At 36.2% G+C, this 17,637-nt stretch overlaps 1 protein-coding gene across 2 annotated transcripts in view; it reads left to right on the forward strand.

Moving 5' to 3' along the window:
* The window catches only part of MTF2 (metal response element binding transcription factor 2), a 65,744-nt gene that overhangs the window by 22,281 nt on the left and 25,826 nt on the right, over positions 1-17,637 (forward strand). For both annotated transcript variants that reach the window (XM_044002107.1, XM_044002108.1), the window contains exons 2-6: positions 10,263-10,461; positions 10,589-10,670; positions 14,233-14,328; positions 14,916-15,016; positions 16,113-16,261. In XM_044002107.1, coding sequence (XP_043858042.1) covers positions 10,263-10,461; positions 10,589-10,670; positions 14,233-14,328; positions 14,916-15,016; positions 16,113-16,261 — 627 coding nt within the window. The remainder of the gene's footprint in view (positions 1-10,262; positions 10,462-10,588; positions 10,671-14,232; positions 14,329-14,915; positions 15,017-16,112; positions 16,262-17,637) is intronic.

The following is a 17,637-nucleotide window of genomic DNA, read 5'->3' on the forward strand; positions in this document are numbered from 1 at the left end:
TGGGAGGAAGGTTATAAAGAAGATTCATGCTGCAAGTGGGTTATCGTATAAGGTCACTTCTAGGGTCTCATCTAGTTCTCAGAATTCCACATTTCTTTTTTTTTTAGTGAGGCAATTGGGGTTAAGTGACTTGCCCAGGGTCACACAGCTAGTAAGTGTTAAGTGTCTGAGGCCGGATTTGAACTCAGGTACTCCTGACTCCAGGGCCGGTGCTCTATCCACTGCGCCATCTAGCTGCCCCCTGAATTCCACATTTCTAATTAATATAAAGGGATATCTCAGCATTTAGGACCCTGAAGCAGATTATCTTTATTGGGGGAAAAAAGGATGGCTTACCATATTCATTTTGAAACTTTATTTTTTATTCTTAAAGATGATTTAATGAATTCTGTGTGAAATGATTCCCTTTTGTGGATGTAAATCCTTGCAATCAATTATAGATTAAATATTGATAAAATACATTTTTTTTTCACAGAAGAGAACTGAAGGAAGTAAAATAAAGATTTATTCATTTTGCCATATTAAGAACTGGAAGTTTAATTTCTATTGGAAAATTGGATGGGAAACTAGTGTACCATAAAGTCATTCTATCCCCATCTTGTCTTGCTTTGAAACCAAGTTACACTAGATCATACTTTACCTAATCAATTGTTTTTGTGGTTATTGAATTGTTCATTCATGTCTGACTCTTCTTGATCCCATGGATCATAGCACACCAGGCCTTTCTGTCTTCCACTGTCTCTAGAAGTCTGTCCAAATTCATGTTCATTGTTTCTATGATACTTTCTATCCATCTCATCCTCTGCCATCCCTTTTTCGTTTTTCCTTCAATCTTTCACAACTTTAGGGTCTTTTCCAGTGAGTCCCATCTTCTCATTATGTGGCCACAGTATTTGAGCTTCGGCTTTTTTAACCTTCCAGTGAATAGCCTGAATTAATTTCTTTTTAAATATATACTGATTTGATCTCCTTGCTTTCCAAGAGACTGAAAAGTGTTTCCCAGCAGCACAATTTGGAAGCATCAGTTTTGTGGCACTCAACTTTTCTTATAGTCCAACTCTCACAGCCATACATTGCTACTGGAAAAAACCATAGCTGTGACTATACCGAGCTTTTTTGGCAAGATGATGTCCTCTGCTTTTTATTATGCTGTCCAGGTTTGTCATAGATTTTCTTTCAAGGAGTAAATGTTTTTTGATTTCATGGCTACAATCTGTGATCTTTGAACCCAAGAATATAAAATCTGACCCTGCTTCTATTTCTTTGTTTTTTTTTTTTGTTTGTTTGTTTTGTGAGGCAATGGGGGTTAAGTGACTTGCCCAGGGTCACACAGCTGGTAAGTGTCAAGTGTCTGAGGCTGGATTTGAACTGAGGTACTCCTGACTCCAGGGCCGGTGCTCTATCCACTGCGCCACCTAGCTGCCCCACTGCTTCTATTTCTTCTATTTGCCAAGAAATAATGGAACCAGTTGGCAAGATCTTGGGTTTTTTGTAAGCTTCAAGCCAGTTTTTACACTGTCCTCTCTCACCTGAATCAAGAGACTTCTTAATTCCTCTTCACTTTCTGCTATTAGAGTGGTATTGTCTGTGTATCTGAGATGTTGATATTTTCCCTAGCAACCTAGTTTCTTCTTTTGATTCATCCAGCCTGGCATTTCACATGATATACTCTGCAAATAAGTTAAATAAATAAAGTGACAATATATAGACGTATACTCTCGCAATCTTGAGCCAATCAGTTCTATGTTCAGTTCTAACTGTTGTTTCTTGGCTTGCATACAGTTTCCTCAGGAGATAGGTAAGATAATCTGGTACTCTCATCTCTTTGAGGACATAGCACATTTTACTGTGAGCCACAGTCAAAGATTTTAGTGTAGCCAGTGAAGCAGAAGTAGATGTTTTTCTGGAACTCTGTTGCTTTCTCCATAATCCAGCTAATGTTGGCAATTTGGTCTCTAGTTCTTCTGCCTCTTTGAAAACCAGCCTGTATAGTAATACTTAAGATTCTGCAGGTTAGGCTTCAGCAATATATGATCTGAGAATTAGCAGAAGAGCAGTCTGGTGCAGTCGTTTCGTAATTTGAACATTTCTTGGCATTGCCCTTCTTTAGGATTGGGACATAAACTGATCTTTTTCGATCCAGTAGCTACTGTTCAGTTTTCCAAATTTGCCAACACATTGCTACACTTTCACAACATTGTCTGTTAGGGTTTTAAATAATACTAATTGAGAGCAATTAATATTTGGTCTCAGTGGAGAAATCATGTAAGTTTCTTGGAATGTTAGGATTTTCAACACCTGTCTATTAATTGTCATTATTTTTCATTGCCATATATGAAGCAGTATAGTACAGTGGAAAGACCATTAGGGTTTTTTGATTTTTGGTTTTTTTGGTGAGGCAATTGGGGTTAAGAGACTTGCCCAGGGTCACACAGCTAGTAAGTGTCAAATGTCTGAGGTCGGATTTGAACTCAGTTCCTCCTGAATCCAGGGCCAGTGCTCTATCCACGGTGCCACCTAGCTGCTCCAGACCATTAGGTTTTTAATTGGAGATCTGAGGTTCAAATCTTGCCTCTGACAACACTTCCTAGTTGTGTGACCCTAGATAAGTCATATCACCTTTCTACATTTTTATTTCCTCATTGGTAAAATAGGTGTAACTACCTGTAGTATGTACCTCACAGGGTTGTAAGGAACAACTTTGGAAAGTTTATCATCATGATATGTAGATGAAATTTCTTAATTTTGAGATTGAATGTGTTAGGAGCAGAGCTTTTATAGGCTTTTAGTTGTCCAAAACCATCCTCATACGCAGGGTTTTTCTTTCTTTTGGTGAGGCTATTCATACCCCTACCCAATTTCTGTCAATGCTATGACAGTAAACCTTGTTTTTCTAATGAAAGTATAATTTAAATTCTATTTCATCCCAGTTTGGATATCTAGTTATATGAAATAAAAGAGGAGGTAATACTTGTTTCTTTACAAATCAGTGTGACAGTTTTCAGGAATACAACCCAATCTGATTTATCACCTCTCCCTTTTAGTTAATATAGAAATTTGTTGACAAACACTGTTCATCATTTAAAAGGCAACAATAAGTATTTCAAATTAATACCTTCCTTTTTTTACTACCAATAACAAAATACAATTAGTGGCAATAAATTAGTGTTGACTGAAAGTTTTTGAAATAATGCTTAAACTCATTACCCAATATCTATCTTTAATTATTGGTTGAAGATAAAGTACAAAATACATACCAGTATTTATATACTTGAAAGCTACACATTTTTTGTCCTTTTAAATGCAGCATACTGGTTTCACTGCTGAATTGTTTGTACTCACTATTATTCTATGGGGACATTGCATTTTTCTGTTGCTGATGTGCAAAAAAATCACAGAATAATTTGGAGATGCATTTTTGTCTGATTTGTAGAGCAGCAAAATGACCAAATAAATGTCGATTTTCTTAATTGTTTAGTCCCCAGGAAAGCTGTGTTCCTATGAATTGAAGACATTTAGCTTCTCTTCTCCAAAACGAATTTGTTAATTGCCTACTCTATGCCAAGCACTGGGTAGATGCTAGAAAGATATAACTTAAAAGACCATACTGTAAAGAATTAATTGTTATTTGAGGTTTTTATGCCTCAGCGCTCCAACCACTGGTTGTAGCCGATGCCAGGGCTCTGGCACCTCACATCATCACCACTCGACGCCTACTTGGGCCTGGCAAAATTATAATGATTGGAAGCCTAGTGAGGGGAGTCATGTGACTGTCAGAGCAGCCATCCCATTGGCTGGGGCTGTGTAGGGTGTTTCTAGGTTTGGGGGAGGAGAATTGGGCATTCTAGGTGGAAGCTAGAGGGGAGTCATGTGACTGTCAGAGCAGCCATCCCATTGGCTGGGGCTGTGTGGGGTGTTTCTAGGTTTGGGGGAGGAGAATTGGGCATTCTAGGTGGAAGCTAGAAAACGACAGGCGTTCTGCTGTGTATTTTCAGCTGATTCCTGGGCGGTGGTATTTTTTCAGGCATTATAATTTCCCTTTCCCCATTTTATTCCCTTTCCCTTGATCCTACTGATCCTGTTTGTGTTTTGTTTTTTTTTTTAAGTTCGTTCTTGTTAAAATAAATCTCGTTCTGTTTTGAGGGAGGCTGCCGGTCTCCTTCCTTGCCCCAGTATCGCGGCAAGCCGCTTAGCTAGCACTCCCCAATTAAAAATTGGTCCCCACAATACCCTTAAGGAAGCTAATAATCTACTAGTGAATCATGTAAACAGATACCAATATTTTGGCAACAACTAGATGGCTCAGTGTGTAGAGCCCTGGATCTGGAGTTAAGGAGACTTTGAATTTAAATATAGCCTCAGATATTTATTGGCCGTGTGATTCTGGGCAAATCACTTAACATCTGGCTGTCTCAGTTTCCTTATCTTTAAAATGGGACTAATGATAGCGATAAAATGAGTTAATGTTTGTAAAACAATTTGAAACCTTAAAAGTGCTAACTAAATGATAGCTACTGCTGCTGCTGCAGCTACTACTACTACTGTTGTAGGCAAGAAAATTCAGTAACAACTGTGAGGGATCAGGAAAGGCTTAGGAGGCTAGGAGGTAACATGAAAGCCTGTACTAGAATGGCCACATAAGTAAAGAAGGTTGAAGATGTGAGAGAGAGACTGAAGCCATGGGGTTCAACAATTGTTGAAGGAAGAGTGAGGGAGAGGGAAAATTTGAGAATGATTCTTGGTGTGCAGCATGGCACGGTGTATAGAATGTTGGATTTAGAGTCTGAGACCCTGAGTTCAAATCTCCTGTCTGCTAGCCTTAGCCTGGTAACCCTGGGCAAGTCACTTTACCTTTCTGAGCCTCAGTTTCCTCATCTGTAAAGTAGGGGGCTAAATGACCTGAGCTGTGCTGCTCTGTGAACAGTATACATAATGACTACTAGAGAATGAACCAAATTGTTTAAATAATCAATAGAACTCAGGTCAAATACATTGTTCAGTGTTGGTTCCAAATGACTGATGTTTAAAACACTTCCTTTTTTAATTAAATGGTTCAGATTCTCACCAGAGAGTGGGAATTTGCTGTGCTATAAGATGTAATTGTTATATTAGAAAGTTTTGATTTATTGTTCATTAAGAGTGTATACCAGGGGGGCAACTAGGTGGCGCAGTGGATAGAGCACCGGCCCTGGATTCAGGAGGACCTGAGTTCAAATCTGGCCTCAGACACTTGACACTTACTAGCTGTGTGACCCTGGGCAAGTCACTTAAACCCCATTGCCCCGCAAAAAAAAAAGATTTGATGCTCTTTTTTGTATTACTTTCACTTCTTAACCCCAATTGCCTCACCAAAAAAAAAAAAAAGTATAATAGGTGAGTTTATAGAAGAAAAGAACATGAGACCCAAGTGTTGTTAACAGGAGAAACAGCAATAGATTTGTAATCAGAACTTGGGTTCAAATCTTTGTTCTACCACCAACTCCCTATTTGACAGAGAGTATATGAATCAGTAGTGAATATGTGCAAAACTTTCTGGTTTTATGTAGTCACATCTTTAAGATTCATTTTATCTGACTTCTCTATGAACTTTGCCTTCTCATAGATCTGCAAGGTAATTTTTTTCTTTTTTCCTCTAATATGTTTATGATGTGACTTTATATATAGATCATGCATCCATTTATAGCTTGCTGTAGTGTGAAGTGTTGGTCTTCTAAACTTAATTTCTGCCAGGCAAAATTCATCCAATTTTCCTAACAGTTTACTGAAGTTGGTTCTATAGTTTTATCAAATACCAGACTATTGAGTTCAATTGTTTCTGTCTTTTATGTACTTAATCTGTTCTCAAATTGGCTTCTCCATTTTTGGACCAGTACCAAATTGTTTAATGATCACTACTTTATAATAAAATTTAAAATCTTGTACAGACCCCCTGTTTTCCTCTTTATTTCATTTATTCACTTGAGATTTTTTAACTTTTTGTCCCTTCACATGATTGTTGTTATTTTCTAGTTCTATAATGTAATATTTTGGTAGTTTGGTATGTCACTGAATAAATAAATTCAGATAGTATTATCATTTGCTCAGCTCAACCTCAACCTTCAGCAGTTAATACTTCTTCAATTATTAATGGCTGTCTTTATTTCTATAAATAGTGTTTTGCAATTATATTTAGTTCTTGTGTGTATCTTGCTTGCCCAAGTATTTTATATATTTTGTAGTTATTCAAATGGAATTACTACTGTGTTACTCCTAAATCCCATCTCTAGGCTAAATACTCCCAATTTCCAGTTAGTCGTGTAATATGGTTTTCAGTCCCCTCACCATTCTGTTTGTTCTCTTCTGGATGGTCTAGTTATTTTCCTTCCTTAACTGTGGTGCCCATAATTGACTTAGGTATAGATGGACTGACTAGGGTATGGTACAATAGCATTATTAGCTCTCTCATTCTGGATATTTTATTAATGTAGCTTAGGATTTTATTGGCATTTTTGTTCATCATGCCATGAAGTTGATTCATAAGGATCTTGCAGACCAGTAAAACTACCAAATCTTTTTCATACTACTTACAAGCTGTGGCTCCCCAATTCTGTTAGTGCATTTAATTTTTTGAATATAAATCTAGGACTTGATACATATCACTATTGATAATAATTAAGATAACTTACACTTATATAGCACTGTAAGTTCTACAGAGCACTTTATAATGTCATAATTAGTAGATAATATTAAATTTGGTCCCTTGCTCTGTTAAAACCTTTTCGGATCTGACTTGTCTTCTTGTTTGTTGGCTATCCTTTTTGGCTTTTTATCGACTTCAGGTCATCTATACTTTGATTCAGGTCAGTGTGGATGAACAACACAGGACTAAGGATGACTTTTCGGGGCACTTCACTTGGGACATGTCTCCTTACTGATAACAATTTATCAGTTATTTCCATTTGTGGAGGTGGCGGTTATTCAAATCAATTTAGTAAGCATACTGCTATATGCCAGACGTCATGCTGAGTGCTGGGGATATAAAGACAAAAATAAGTCTTGCCTGTGGTGAGCTTAATTGTTAGCTAGGGGTTTGGGGAGAATAGTATATGTGCAAATAAGCAAATGTAAGATATGTGCAAAATAAATGTAAAATTATTTCATGGAGAGGAAAAAAGACAACTGAGTGAACCAAAAAGGACCCTGTGTAGCTAATAACATCTAGCATTTACATAATGCTTTAAGGCTGGCAAAGCATTTCTTTCCTTCTATCCTCATGACAACCCTGTGAGGTAGGTGCATTTATCCCCATTTTACATATAAGGAACAGAACCAGACAGATTAGGTGATTTGACCAGGGTCACACAGTGTCTCAGGTCAGATTTGAAGGCTGATATTTATGATTTCCAGGGTGGGGCTTGGGGATAAAGAGAAACAAGATAGGAAAGAAAGGCTTTGATGTGGAGTTAGGAAGTATGAAGAGAGATTCTCTTTTGAAAGAGAGAAGTTGTGTTGGTCTGAGGATAGAGGAGGTTTGGAATAGCCATTGTAGAGACTATGATATAGTCAAATCATAAAAGACCAAAAGGGTTGCTATATATAGTGAAGGCCCAGTTGAGATCAGATAAAGCCATCTAACCATATTATCAGCTAGCCCACTTCTCTATATCTTGTCCATAAAGATATCATGAGATTGTCAAAAGCCTTTCTGAAATCCAGCTACATAATCTATATCGTCACCCATTGTGCTTTAGAAGCCTAGCAACTTTGTCTTTAAAAAAGGAGTATAACAAGATTTGTTTTAGAAATCAATTTTTTATTAAAATCATGACAAACACCATTTCTATATGCAAAGAACAAAAAGAGGATGTTTATAAAAATGCAAATCAGTGAAGAAATCAAAACAATATAAGTCATATAAAATGCTTTAAATCACTGATTAGAGAAATCCAGATTAAAACAACCTTGGGATATCCTTTTGCACCTACCAGATTGCCTAAATTATAGAAGGGGAAAGTGACAAATATTGGAGAGGAAGTGGTCTATTTCTAAATATGGGAAAAGGAAAAGAAACTGTATGTTCCAAAATGTTTCTAGCAGCTCTTTGTGTTGGCAAAGAACTGGAAATTGTAGGGATGCCCATAAATTGGGGAATAGCAGAACAAGTTATTGGGTATATGATTGTGATGGAATATTATTGTGTTGTACAAAATGTTAAGTAGGATGGTTTCAGAAAAACCTGGAAAGATTTAATATGAACTGATGCAAAGTGAAAAGAGTGGAGCCAGAACATCTTATACAGCAACAGCAATATTGGAAGGATGATTAACTGAAAGACTTAGCTACTCTGATTAAAACAGTTCCAAAGGATCATGATGAAAAATGCTATCCATCATCAGAAAGAGAACCAATGAACTTTGAATGCAGATTGAAGCATACCCTTTTTCACTTTTTGTGTGTGTTTTCTTTTGCAATATGGCTAGTAGTTCTAAAATTGTCCTGCCTGTTTTTGGTAAACCCATGTTGTCTCTTTAATGCTCACTAGAGAGGTGGAGGACCTCAGATAGAAATTGTTGTGTTGTGTGTGTACTGTGTTGGTTATTTTTGCTTAAAATTTTTTTTATAAGAGTTGGGGCTGGGTAGAGGAAGTATATTGGAAAGTGATGGCATAAAAACTGAAAGAAATCAATAAAATGAAGTCTATATTAATGTTTAATGGTCCACAATGCATGGAAGAATCAGCAGTCTCTGTTATGAGAGATTTTGAGAGGCATGATCAGGGCTAGCCCTTGGCAAAATTATGAAAAAGACCAGTTCATTTTGGCACTATCCCTCCATGTCCTTTATATTAAGCCCTTACTATGTGCCAGGCGCTATGCTAAGCGCTTCACAGATACCATCTCATTTGAACCTCTCAACAACCCTGTGAGGTGGGCGCTATTGTGATCCCCATTTTACATATGGCAAAGATTAAATGACTTGCCCAGGATCATATACTGTGCCACCTTGTTGTTATTCAGTAGATCAGGCCTGTTTGACTCTTTGTGACCCCATTTTTTTCTTGACAAACATACTGGAGTGGTTTGCCATTTCCTCTTCCAGAAGACTAAGGCAAATAGAGGTTAAATGACTAGCCCAGGGACACACAGCTAGTAAGTGGCTGAGGTGTATTTGAATTCAGGTCTTCCTGACTCCAGGCCTAGTGCTCTTTCTGCTCTTCCATCTGCAGCCATTTCTGTCGACTGCAGCCACTTGTCTATGTAGAGAATGTCCTCTGTGTTATTGACTGATTTCCCCTTATACCGCTATGACTTTGCAGAGACAAAAGATAGTTAACATATAAATCTTAGTTATCTCCTCATCCTTTTCTCCATGCCTGCTACAGCAAAGTGATAGACAATATGTGGCTAATGAATGATTGCTGACCCTTACCTTAGTGTGTGGAGGATGGAAAGGAAAAGAGAAGGGGGGGGAAGGGAATAAGCATTCATATAGTGCCTACTGTGTGCTAGGTACTGTGCTAAGTAATTTATAGATATTATTTGGGCCTCACAACAATCCTGGGAGGTAGGTGCTATTATTAGTGTCCTTTTTTTACAGTTGAGGAAACTGAGGCAAATAGAGGTTAAGTGCCTTGCTCAGGGTCACATTGCTAGTGTCTGAGGTTACATTTGAACTCAGGTCTTCCTGACTCCAGGCTGAGTGTTTGTTCTTTCCACTGTGCCAACTAGCTATCTGAGGCAGCTAGGCAAATATTAACAATTATTTTTCTGCCTTGCTTTTTTCCAGGTCTGTGTTTTCAGACATGACCTTGCTAGCATTTCCTGTATCGAGTGTTTTTATTAATCATTGTACAAGAAAGACCAGATTGTTCACAAGGGATCCATGTGTAAATCTCAAATCCATTTCTTAGTACAAATATGCATAGAAGACATACTACATATTGTTCTTTCTTAGGTAGTATGATATAATCATAGTTCACACAGCATGTCCAAAGAGCATAGTATGCATTGTTCAACTAAGGACAGCCTGCTTTGCCACAGTGTACATTGCAAGGGAGCTAGGGGAAAGACACTGCTGAGCTGGCAGTCAGGAGTCTTGTATTTGACCTTGGTCTCACTACTTGCAACCAGGTACTTCCTGAACAAGTCACTTAACCTCACTGAATCTGGTTCTCCACCTATAAAATCGGTATACTACCTGCCTGAGAATTTTTGTGAATACTTTGTAAATGTAGGATGTGGTTATTTATATATTTTTTTTAATGGCTTCTATTTCCTAAACAGAGACTCTACAGGGGCGTGTAATTCATTGGTCCATAAGCGGTCTCCTTTACGTCGAAACCAAAAGACCCCAACATCCTTGACCAAACTGTCTTTACAGGATGGACAAAAAGCCAAAAAGCCAGCATGTAAATTTGAAGAAGGTCAGGATGTCCTAGCTAGATGGTCAGATGGCTTATTTTATCTTGGAACTATCAAAAAGGCAAGTTATTTAAAGTAGTCTTGTTATCACAACTTAAAGTCTAATACAATCATATCCTAGTTTTGAGCTTATGGTTATAATTTATAATTTTTAGAAAGGTCCTATTAAATATTCTTCTGTGTTACAGATAAACATATTGAAACAGAGCTGCTTCATCATATTTGAAGATAGTTCTAAATCCTGGGTTCTCTGGAAGGACATACAAACAGGCAGGTGTTATTATTTTTCTTGAAAGTGATTTATATTGAAATTTGATTTTTTTTCAAATTGTCTCTGCCCTTTGAATGTGGGTATTAAAATAAATATATCATCTTTAAGAAAGTAATGGAGAAAATGCTCAATCTAGTCCAAGATACTGTTATATCTCATTGGTGTTGAGAGATCACTTGTGTCATAAAAAGTTGGATCTTTGTCAGTGAAATTATCATGTGATGGAAGTTGGAAGCATTATTGACATACAGAGGAGAAGATGTTGTTAGGTTAAAAAGTGGACACTTCTATGAACTATCATAAATGTTTTTAGTGACTATTATTAGCTTATGTTCATTGGAAGGTCAGATAATTTGGCTACATTATGAAAAGACAAGCCTCTATGGAAAAGACCCTGCTGTTGGGAAAGATTGAAAGCACAAAGAGAAGGGACAGTAGAGGATGAGATGCATGGTTAATATCATGGAAGCCACGAACATGAACTTGGACAGACTTGGGGATATAGTGGAGGATAGAAGGGCCTGGCAATTTACGGTTTATGGGGTCAGAGAGTCAGACATGACTGAACAACAACATGATCCTATGAGTCACATTTAGGTCTTACTGAGACACACATAAATATATGGTTCCCGTATTTTATAGTAATAGAAAATATGTATAAATAAGAGTGACAGAAATTGCTACTCCATTATTTTCATTACCTCTTGATGAGGTTAATAATTAGATTTGGATTGATGTCAGAATAAATTCAGGTATCCCTTGCTTTAACATAATATACATTAAAAATTTCCATTAATCTAGATTATAATTGCAGATACTTAAGTCATGGAAGTTGTTGGGATCATTTTTTTCAGCTACCCTTTAAATCTGGTAAGTGTGGACCCTTATAGGGTGTATTCTCTCTGAAAAGTCCTTTAACTGCAGAAAGAATGTCGAAATATCTGTGTCAAAATTCTAAGTATACCAATGGCCCAATGAAGCTCCACTTCTGAGTTTCCTTATCAGATAACTGATCAGGAAAGAATCTAAAGGGATTTGTGTCCGACTTAGAAAGGAAACACAGAAGTGGGACTATTAGCTATTGGTTTATTTAGAACTCTGATATTCAGCTTTCTTCTATTAAAGTACTTTCCATAGAAGATACTTCCTGTAGAGGATCTAAAGTTTATTGGTTTAAAACATTGCTGCTGCTGCTGCTCAGCTCCTGGACCTTTTCCACCAGCCCTTTTAAGTTTAGCCATCAGCACTATAAGGGATTGATTTCCCTACATAATGGTTGCTTTCTTAGAACTGTAAACTTGGCTTTTGAGTTCTGTTTTTGGGCCACAAGTCATAATTATATAGTAAATCACTAGAGCTTTCCATTTCCTGGTTTCTTGGAAGGAAGGTTTCTATGCACGTAGCAGAGTTGTGGTACATATTAGATATGTTACTGAAGAAAACTAAAAAATAAAATTTCAGTCACATTTTGTGTAATTGTATTACTTAGTTCTCAGATACTCAAAAGCTTAAATAATTCTAAAGAAGTAACTATTCTGTAATTAATCTTTTCAGAGGGATGGTAGCATATTTTGAAGATGGAACTGAGGAGGCAGTAAGAACATACTAAGCCAAAGGATTTAAAGGGACAGCAGGGCTACAACAACAATTACCTTAGTAGGCTGAATCATCTCTCTAATACCAAAAGAATAAATTTTTGACTTTGAGTTTAAATTTTTATTTTTGAACTGTCTTTTCACAGTATCACTCATACTTTAGAACAGTGGTTTTCAAACTTTTTGACCTCAGGATCCATTTACATTCTTAAAAATTGAGTACCTAAAAGAACTTTTGCTTATTATGTTAGGTTATATCAGCATTTACTGTATTAAAAATTAAAACGTGAGTTTAAAATATTATTTCATTAAAAATAACCAATAAATCCATTATATGTTAACAGATTTTAAAAGTACTTACATTTTCCAAAGCAAAAAAAAAATTTGACAAAAAATAACATTGTTTTTTATGGGTTTTTGCCATTCTTTTTAATACCTGGTTTAATGGAAGACAGTTGGATTCTTATATATGCGTTTGCATTCAGTCTATTGAAGTATGTTGTTTCGGTTGAAGTATATAAAGAAAATCTGGCCTCACATAGATATATATATATCTATATATTATATCTATATATCTATATTTTATATCTATCTATATATATAATTGGAAAAGGGAAGATAATTTTAATAGGCAATATCTTAGTTTTGACCTTATGGACCCCAAAAGAGTTTTGGGGAGCCCTAGAAGGTCCTCAGAGAACTGCTGCTCTAGAAACCCACTATCATGTGACTTGCTATAAGATGGTACTGTCTAATGTGAATTTTCTTGGTTTATTCCTATGAATCCCCTCCTCCTCGCTGCTCTGCAGACAGTAAAAGATCATATTTGTCTAGTGTTTTCGTGGTGGTAGCAAGTGGCAGGAAAAGGGAAGATCTGTGTGAGTCATAGAGCCCACTTGATTAGAAGACCCTGTTTGAAACATTCCCTGACAGTTCAGTTCTGTAGTATTCGCCCTACCTAGCTGCACTACTATTGCCACCAAAATGACAAATGGATGTGTGTAAAGTTGTGGTTCAAGCTTTTGGGCCCATAGTAGCCCCAGAAGAAGAAGATATGAAGCTAGAGACCCACTACCAAAGATGAGCCAGACATGGATACTTTAATGGATACAGAATTGAAGGTGTAGGTTTCCACAAGTAATGAATGGATCTATCTTCTGATACCAACATAAACCTTGAGAGAATAATTAGGTCACTTAAAAAGATTGCTTTGAGATGGTTTACCTGGTAAAGATCTCATTCCAGTCAAGTACCATGATAACTACTTCTTTCCTCTCTCTCTTACTCCTGGATATTTTCTGTTTTGCTTGGTGATTAGTTTTAGAGTTTAGGTAAACTCTTCTCTGCAAGGTATAAGGTGATTGATATGAGTAGAGGACTGTGCTAGGCATTGGATGGGCAGATAAAAGTAAGACACCATTCCTGATCTCATGGAGCTTACACGTCTACAGACCAGTAGATAGGGCACAAACATAGATAACAGATACATAATATTACACAATAAGTGCCTTAAAAAGTTGCAAATCAAAATGCTATACAAGGTCCATGGGAGAAGGTACAGAATTAGGAGAAGAGGATGCATTTGAATTATTAGGCTTTAAAGAACATCTAGGAATTCAGTAGGTGAAAAAGAAGTATATTTTTGCCATAGAAAACAGTGTGAGCGAGGAACAGAGGTGAGAACAGTAGTTGTTGCTTCATAGCAGAACAAGGGAAGTATGAAAGTCTTGTCTTTAACTGTTGACCAGTCTTTCTTGAGCTGATATAATTAGATCCTTTAGCTTAAAAAATAGCAATTTTCCTTAGGTTTTCATTAAGTATTACTTAATAAGAATTTACTTAAGTAAAGTCAACAAAGTACTCTTATATAAACCATTCTCTGGCACGTGGAAATGACTTGTAGGAAGTGCTTCTTTATGTATTCACTATTTTTTTGTTTGAATAAATTATTTTTAATTATCTTCAGGAGCCACTGGAAGTGGGGAAATGGTCTGTACAATATGTCAGGAAGAGTATTCAGAAGCTCCTAATGAAATGGTTATATGTGATAAGTGTGGGCAAGGTAAGTAGGATATGATTTCATTAAAATGTTAATTTTTTTTCTTAGTCTTAAGACAGATTTCTCTGTATAAGAGTAATAATAAATATTTTGATACATTGGTAACTTGAGGCCTTATTTATGTTACTTTACATGTAACTTATATTACATAATGTTATCTAATATGACTTTGAATAAATTCAGTTTTAATGATTAAATTTACTGGCTCCTGAAATGTAGAATATATTTTGACAAGAAACTGAATTCTGTGTTCATCTTATTTAAGAACTAAAAAGGGATTTGGCCTACTTTTTTTGGGGGGGGGGGTACCAATTAGGGTTAAATGACTTGCCCAGGGTCACACAGCTAGTAAGTGTCAAGTGTCTGAGGCTGGATTTGAACTCAGGTCCTCCTGATTCCAGGGCTGGTGTTCTATCCACCGTGCCATCTAGCTTCCCCCATGCATACATTTTTACAGCAAAAAGAAAAACATTTTATATCATTGAAGAATGTTAAAACATAGATAATTTTATTTTGAAACACGTCCTTGAAATTTTGTTGTCACTTGTCCACATTTGGGCATCTAATTTGTTTTTGTTTTTTTAATTTAGGATATCATCAATTGTGCCATACACCTAATATCGATTCCAGTGTGATTGACTCCGATGAAAAATGGCTTTGTCGACAGTGTGTTTTTGCAACAACAACAAAGGTATATATTTTAAGATTTTTATCCTGTGGCCCTAAGTAAAATTTGTAAATTTTTCTACTGTAATTTTTGTATATATGTAACTTGTTGATGGAAAAATAAGAATAAAGCTGTATAGAAATACTCTTTATAAGGATTATTAGACTACATCTGCACTGCTGATTTTGATACAAGTTCTGAACTTGAGTTAGTGATGCAAAAGAAGATAATTATATCATTCCCCAATAGATAAATGGTCAAAGAATATAAACAGGCATACCACTCTTAGGATTGTTTCCCAAGATGATTAGGGAAAAAGTAAAATAACCTATAGCCACTCTCTTTGTGATGGCAAAGAACTGGAAATCATGGGGATGTCTATTGAGGAATGGCTGAACAAATTGTAGTATGTGTGCATGATGAAATCATTATGAAATGATGAGCTCAGTGATGTTAGAAAAGCATGGAGAGACTTCCATGAAATAATGAAGAACGAAGTGAGCAGAACCAAGAGAACATTCTATATGGTAACATCAGTATTGTTTTAAGTACAAGTTTGAGCAACCAAGTTATTCTGACTATTACAAATATCCACATTTACCACAAAGACTCTATGAAGGTAGAAGCTGCTCAGATACAGGAAAAAAGAACTGACCTTTCTCCCTCCCTTTCTCTTGCTATATATACCCACAAACACATGTGTATCTATGCACATATATGTAGATACACACATATATACTGTATATGTGTGTGTGTATACACACATACAGATTTATGTCTAATGGTAGCCATAAAACATTTATTAAGCACTTCTTTATCATCTTTTAAAAAAATAAATGTATTTATTTTATTTTGAACTTAAGAAAACAAGCATATCCACAACAAAGTAGGATAGAAAAACAGAGCACCGCCTTGACACTGCCAATATGTACTTTGCTACTCCCTTGTATTTTTTAATTGACAGTAACAACTAGAGTAAATTTTTAATAATAGTTCTAAAACAATATTTTAAAAGGAAGTTTTGGAGACATTACAAGTCATTGATTTTTGAATGGTGTTTAAAATTTAGCCTTTATTGTTAACCAATTATCTTTGTCTTTATTTTTGAATTTTACTATAGAGGGGTGGTGCGCTTAAGAAAGGACCAAATGCCAAAGCGTTACAAGTCATGAAGCAGACTTTACCCTATAGTGTGGCAGACCTAGAGTGGGATCCAGGTCATAAAACCAATGCTCAGCAGTGTTACTGCTACTGTGGAGGTCCTGGAGAGTAAGTAGATGATATTTTCTATTTAATTACTTAACAGTCCATAAATCCTTGTTTATTGGGAATTTAAGAGGACTTGTAAATACTAGTAATGTTGACTTAATAAGCCAACTTTAAGGGAAGAAATTTACTGCTCTGTCTCCCAATCAGGTCTGAGATTTTCCTGGTTCTCATGTTCTTTGGTGAATGTCAGCCTTATTTTTATTGGCCCTCTAGAAACTGACAGAGTTAGGATGGGTAAAAAGCAAACATTAATGTGAATTTGGGAACAAAGTGGACTTGTTATAAACCAAATCAGATTTTACTACTCTTGTCAGCTGGTGGTGGCAGAATGATTAATCATGTTTTATAAGCAGTTCAGTTAAACATTTATTTAAGTGCCTAGTATCCTTAGGATTCTGCAGCAATATTGTAAGATTATTTGAATAAAATCATATTCAGATAGAAACCATTAAGAAATTGTTTTTCTCTATTTTAACTGAAAGAATTTTCTAGCCAGGTGTTTGAGAGTAGAAAGAAGAGTTAAATTTTAAAATTAGATCACATTGTGCTTAAATTTTAGTACAATATCAGCATTCTCCTCTAGTTCATAATTTTATTCCTAATTCACACCTGCTTTGATATTCACCAAGCAATAAGAGGTTTAAATCATCTGAGTTCAAATTTGGCTTTAGACACTGGCAGAACCACTCCAGCATCTTTGCCAAATGGGGTCATGAAGAGTTGTTTATCTTCCTGATGACAGATACAACACCTCTTCTTTGAAGTTAGTTGTTTTCTTTTGTTATAGTTTGTTCCCCCTCCAACCCCCACCATGTGTCTTTCTATTGCCCTCTGTGTGATACTCTTGTCCAATTATTTAGTGACTCTAGTGTTCTACATCTGCACGCATACAATAACACTGGTGAATATTGCCATTAAAAAGATGGGTGGGCCTTTGTGTATCGGAGAAGCTTGGGGTCATACAATGTAATTTCCTAAAGGCAGACCCATCTCTTCTTCACGTTAGGGCCCATGTAATTGTCTATTTGTACTGTCTGATGACTAAATCCTACAGGTTGTGTATCCAACTGTGTGTTGTAATGTGGCAATATATAGTCTTTATGCACTTAGTATTTGCTGTTTTGAAATGTACAATCCAATATTAGAATGAAAGAGAATGGAAGATGGGAAGGAGGAAGATATTTGTTGTACAGTAGCACCTTCTAAATGGGAAGTACTTCAGAATAAGGGTGATAGGACTTAGCTTTTCTTAGTAAGAAAGTACAGTACAAGGTTATCAGACTTCAGTAACATGAACCAACCAGAGTATTTCTGTAAAATATCAAATAGAAAAAAGTCTTGTTAAGACAACTGTTAACAAAAGCTGTATGCTTTAT

The sequence above is a fragment of the Dromiciops gliroides genome, chromosome 4, assembly GCF_019393635.1.
Source record: "Dromiciops gliroides isolate mDroGli1 chromosome 4, mDroGli1.pri, whole genome shotgun sequence".
Taxonomy (NCBI): Eukaryota; Metazoa; Chordata; class Mammalia; order Microbiotheria; family Microbiotheriidae; genus Dromiciops; species Dromiciops gliroides.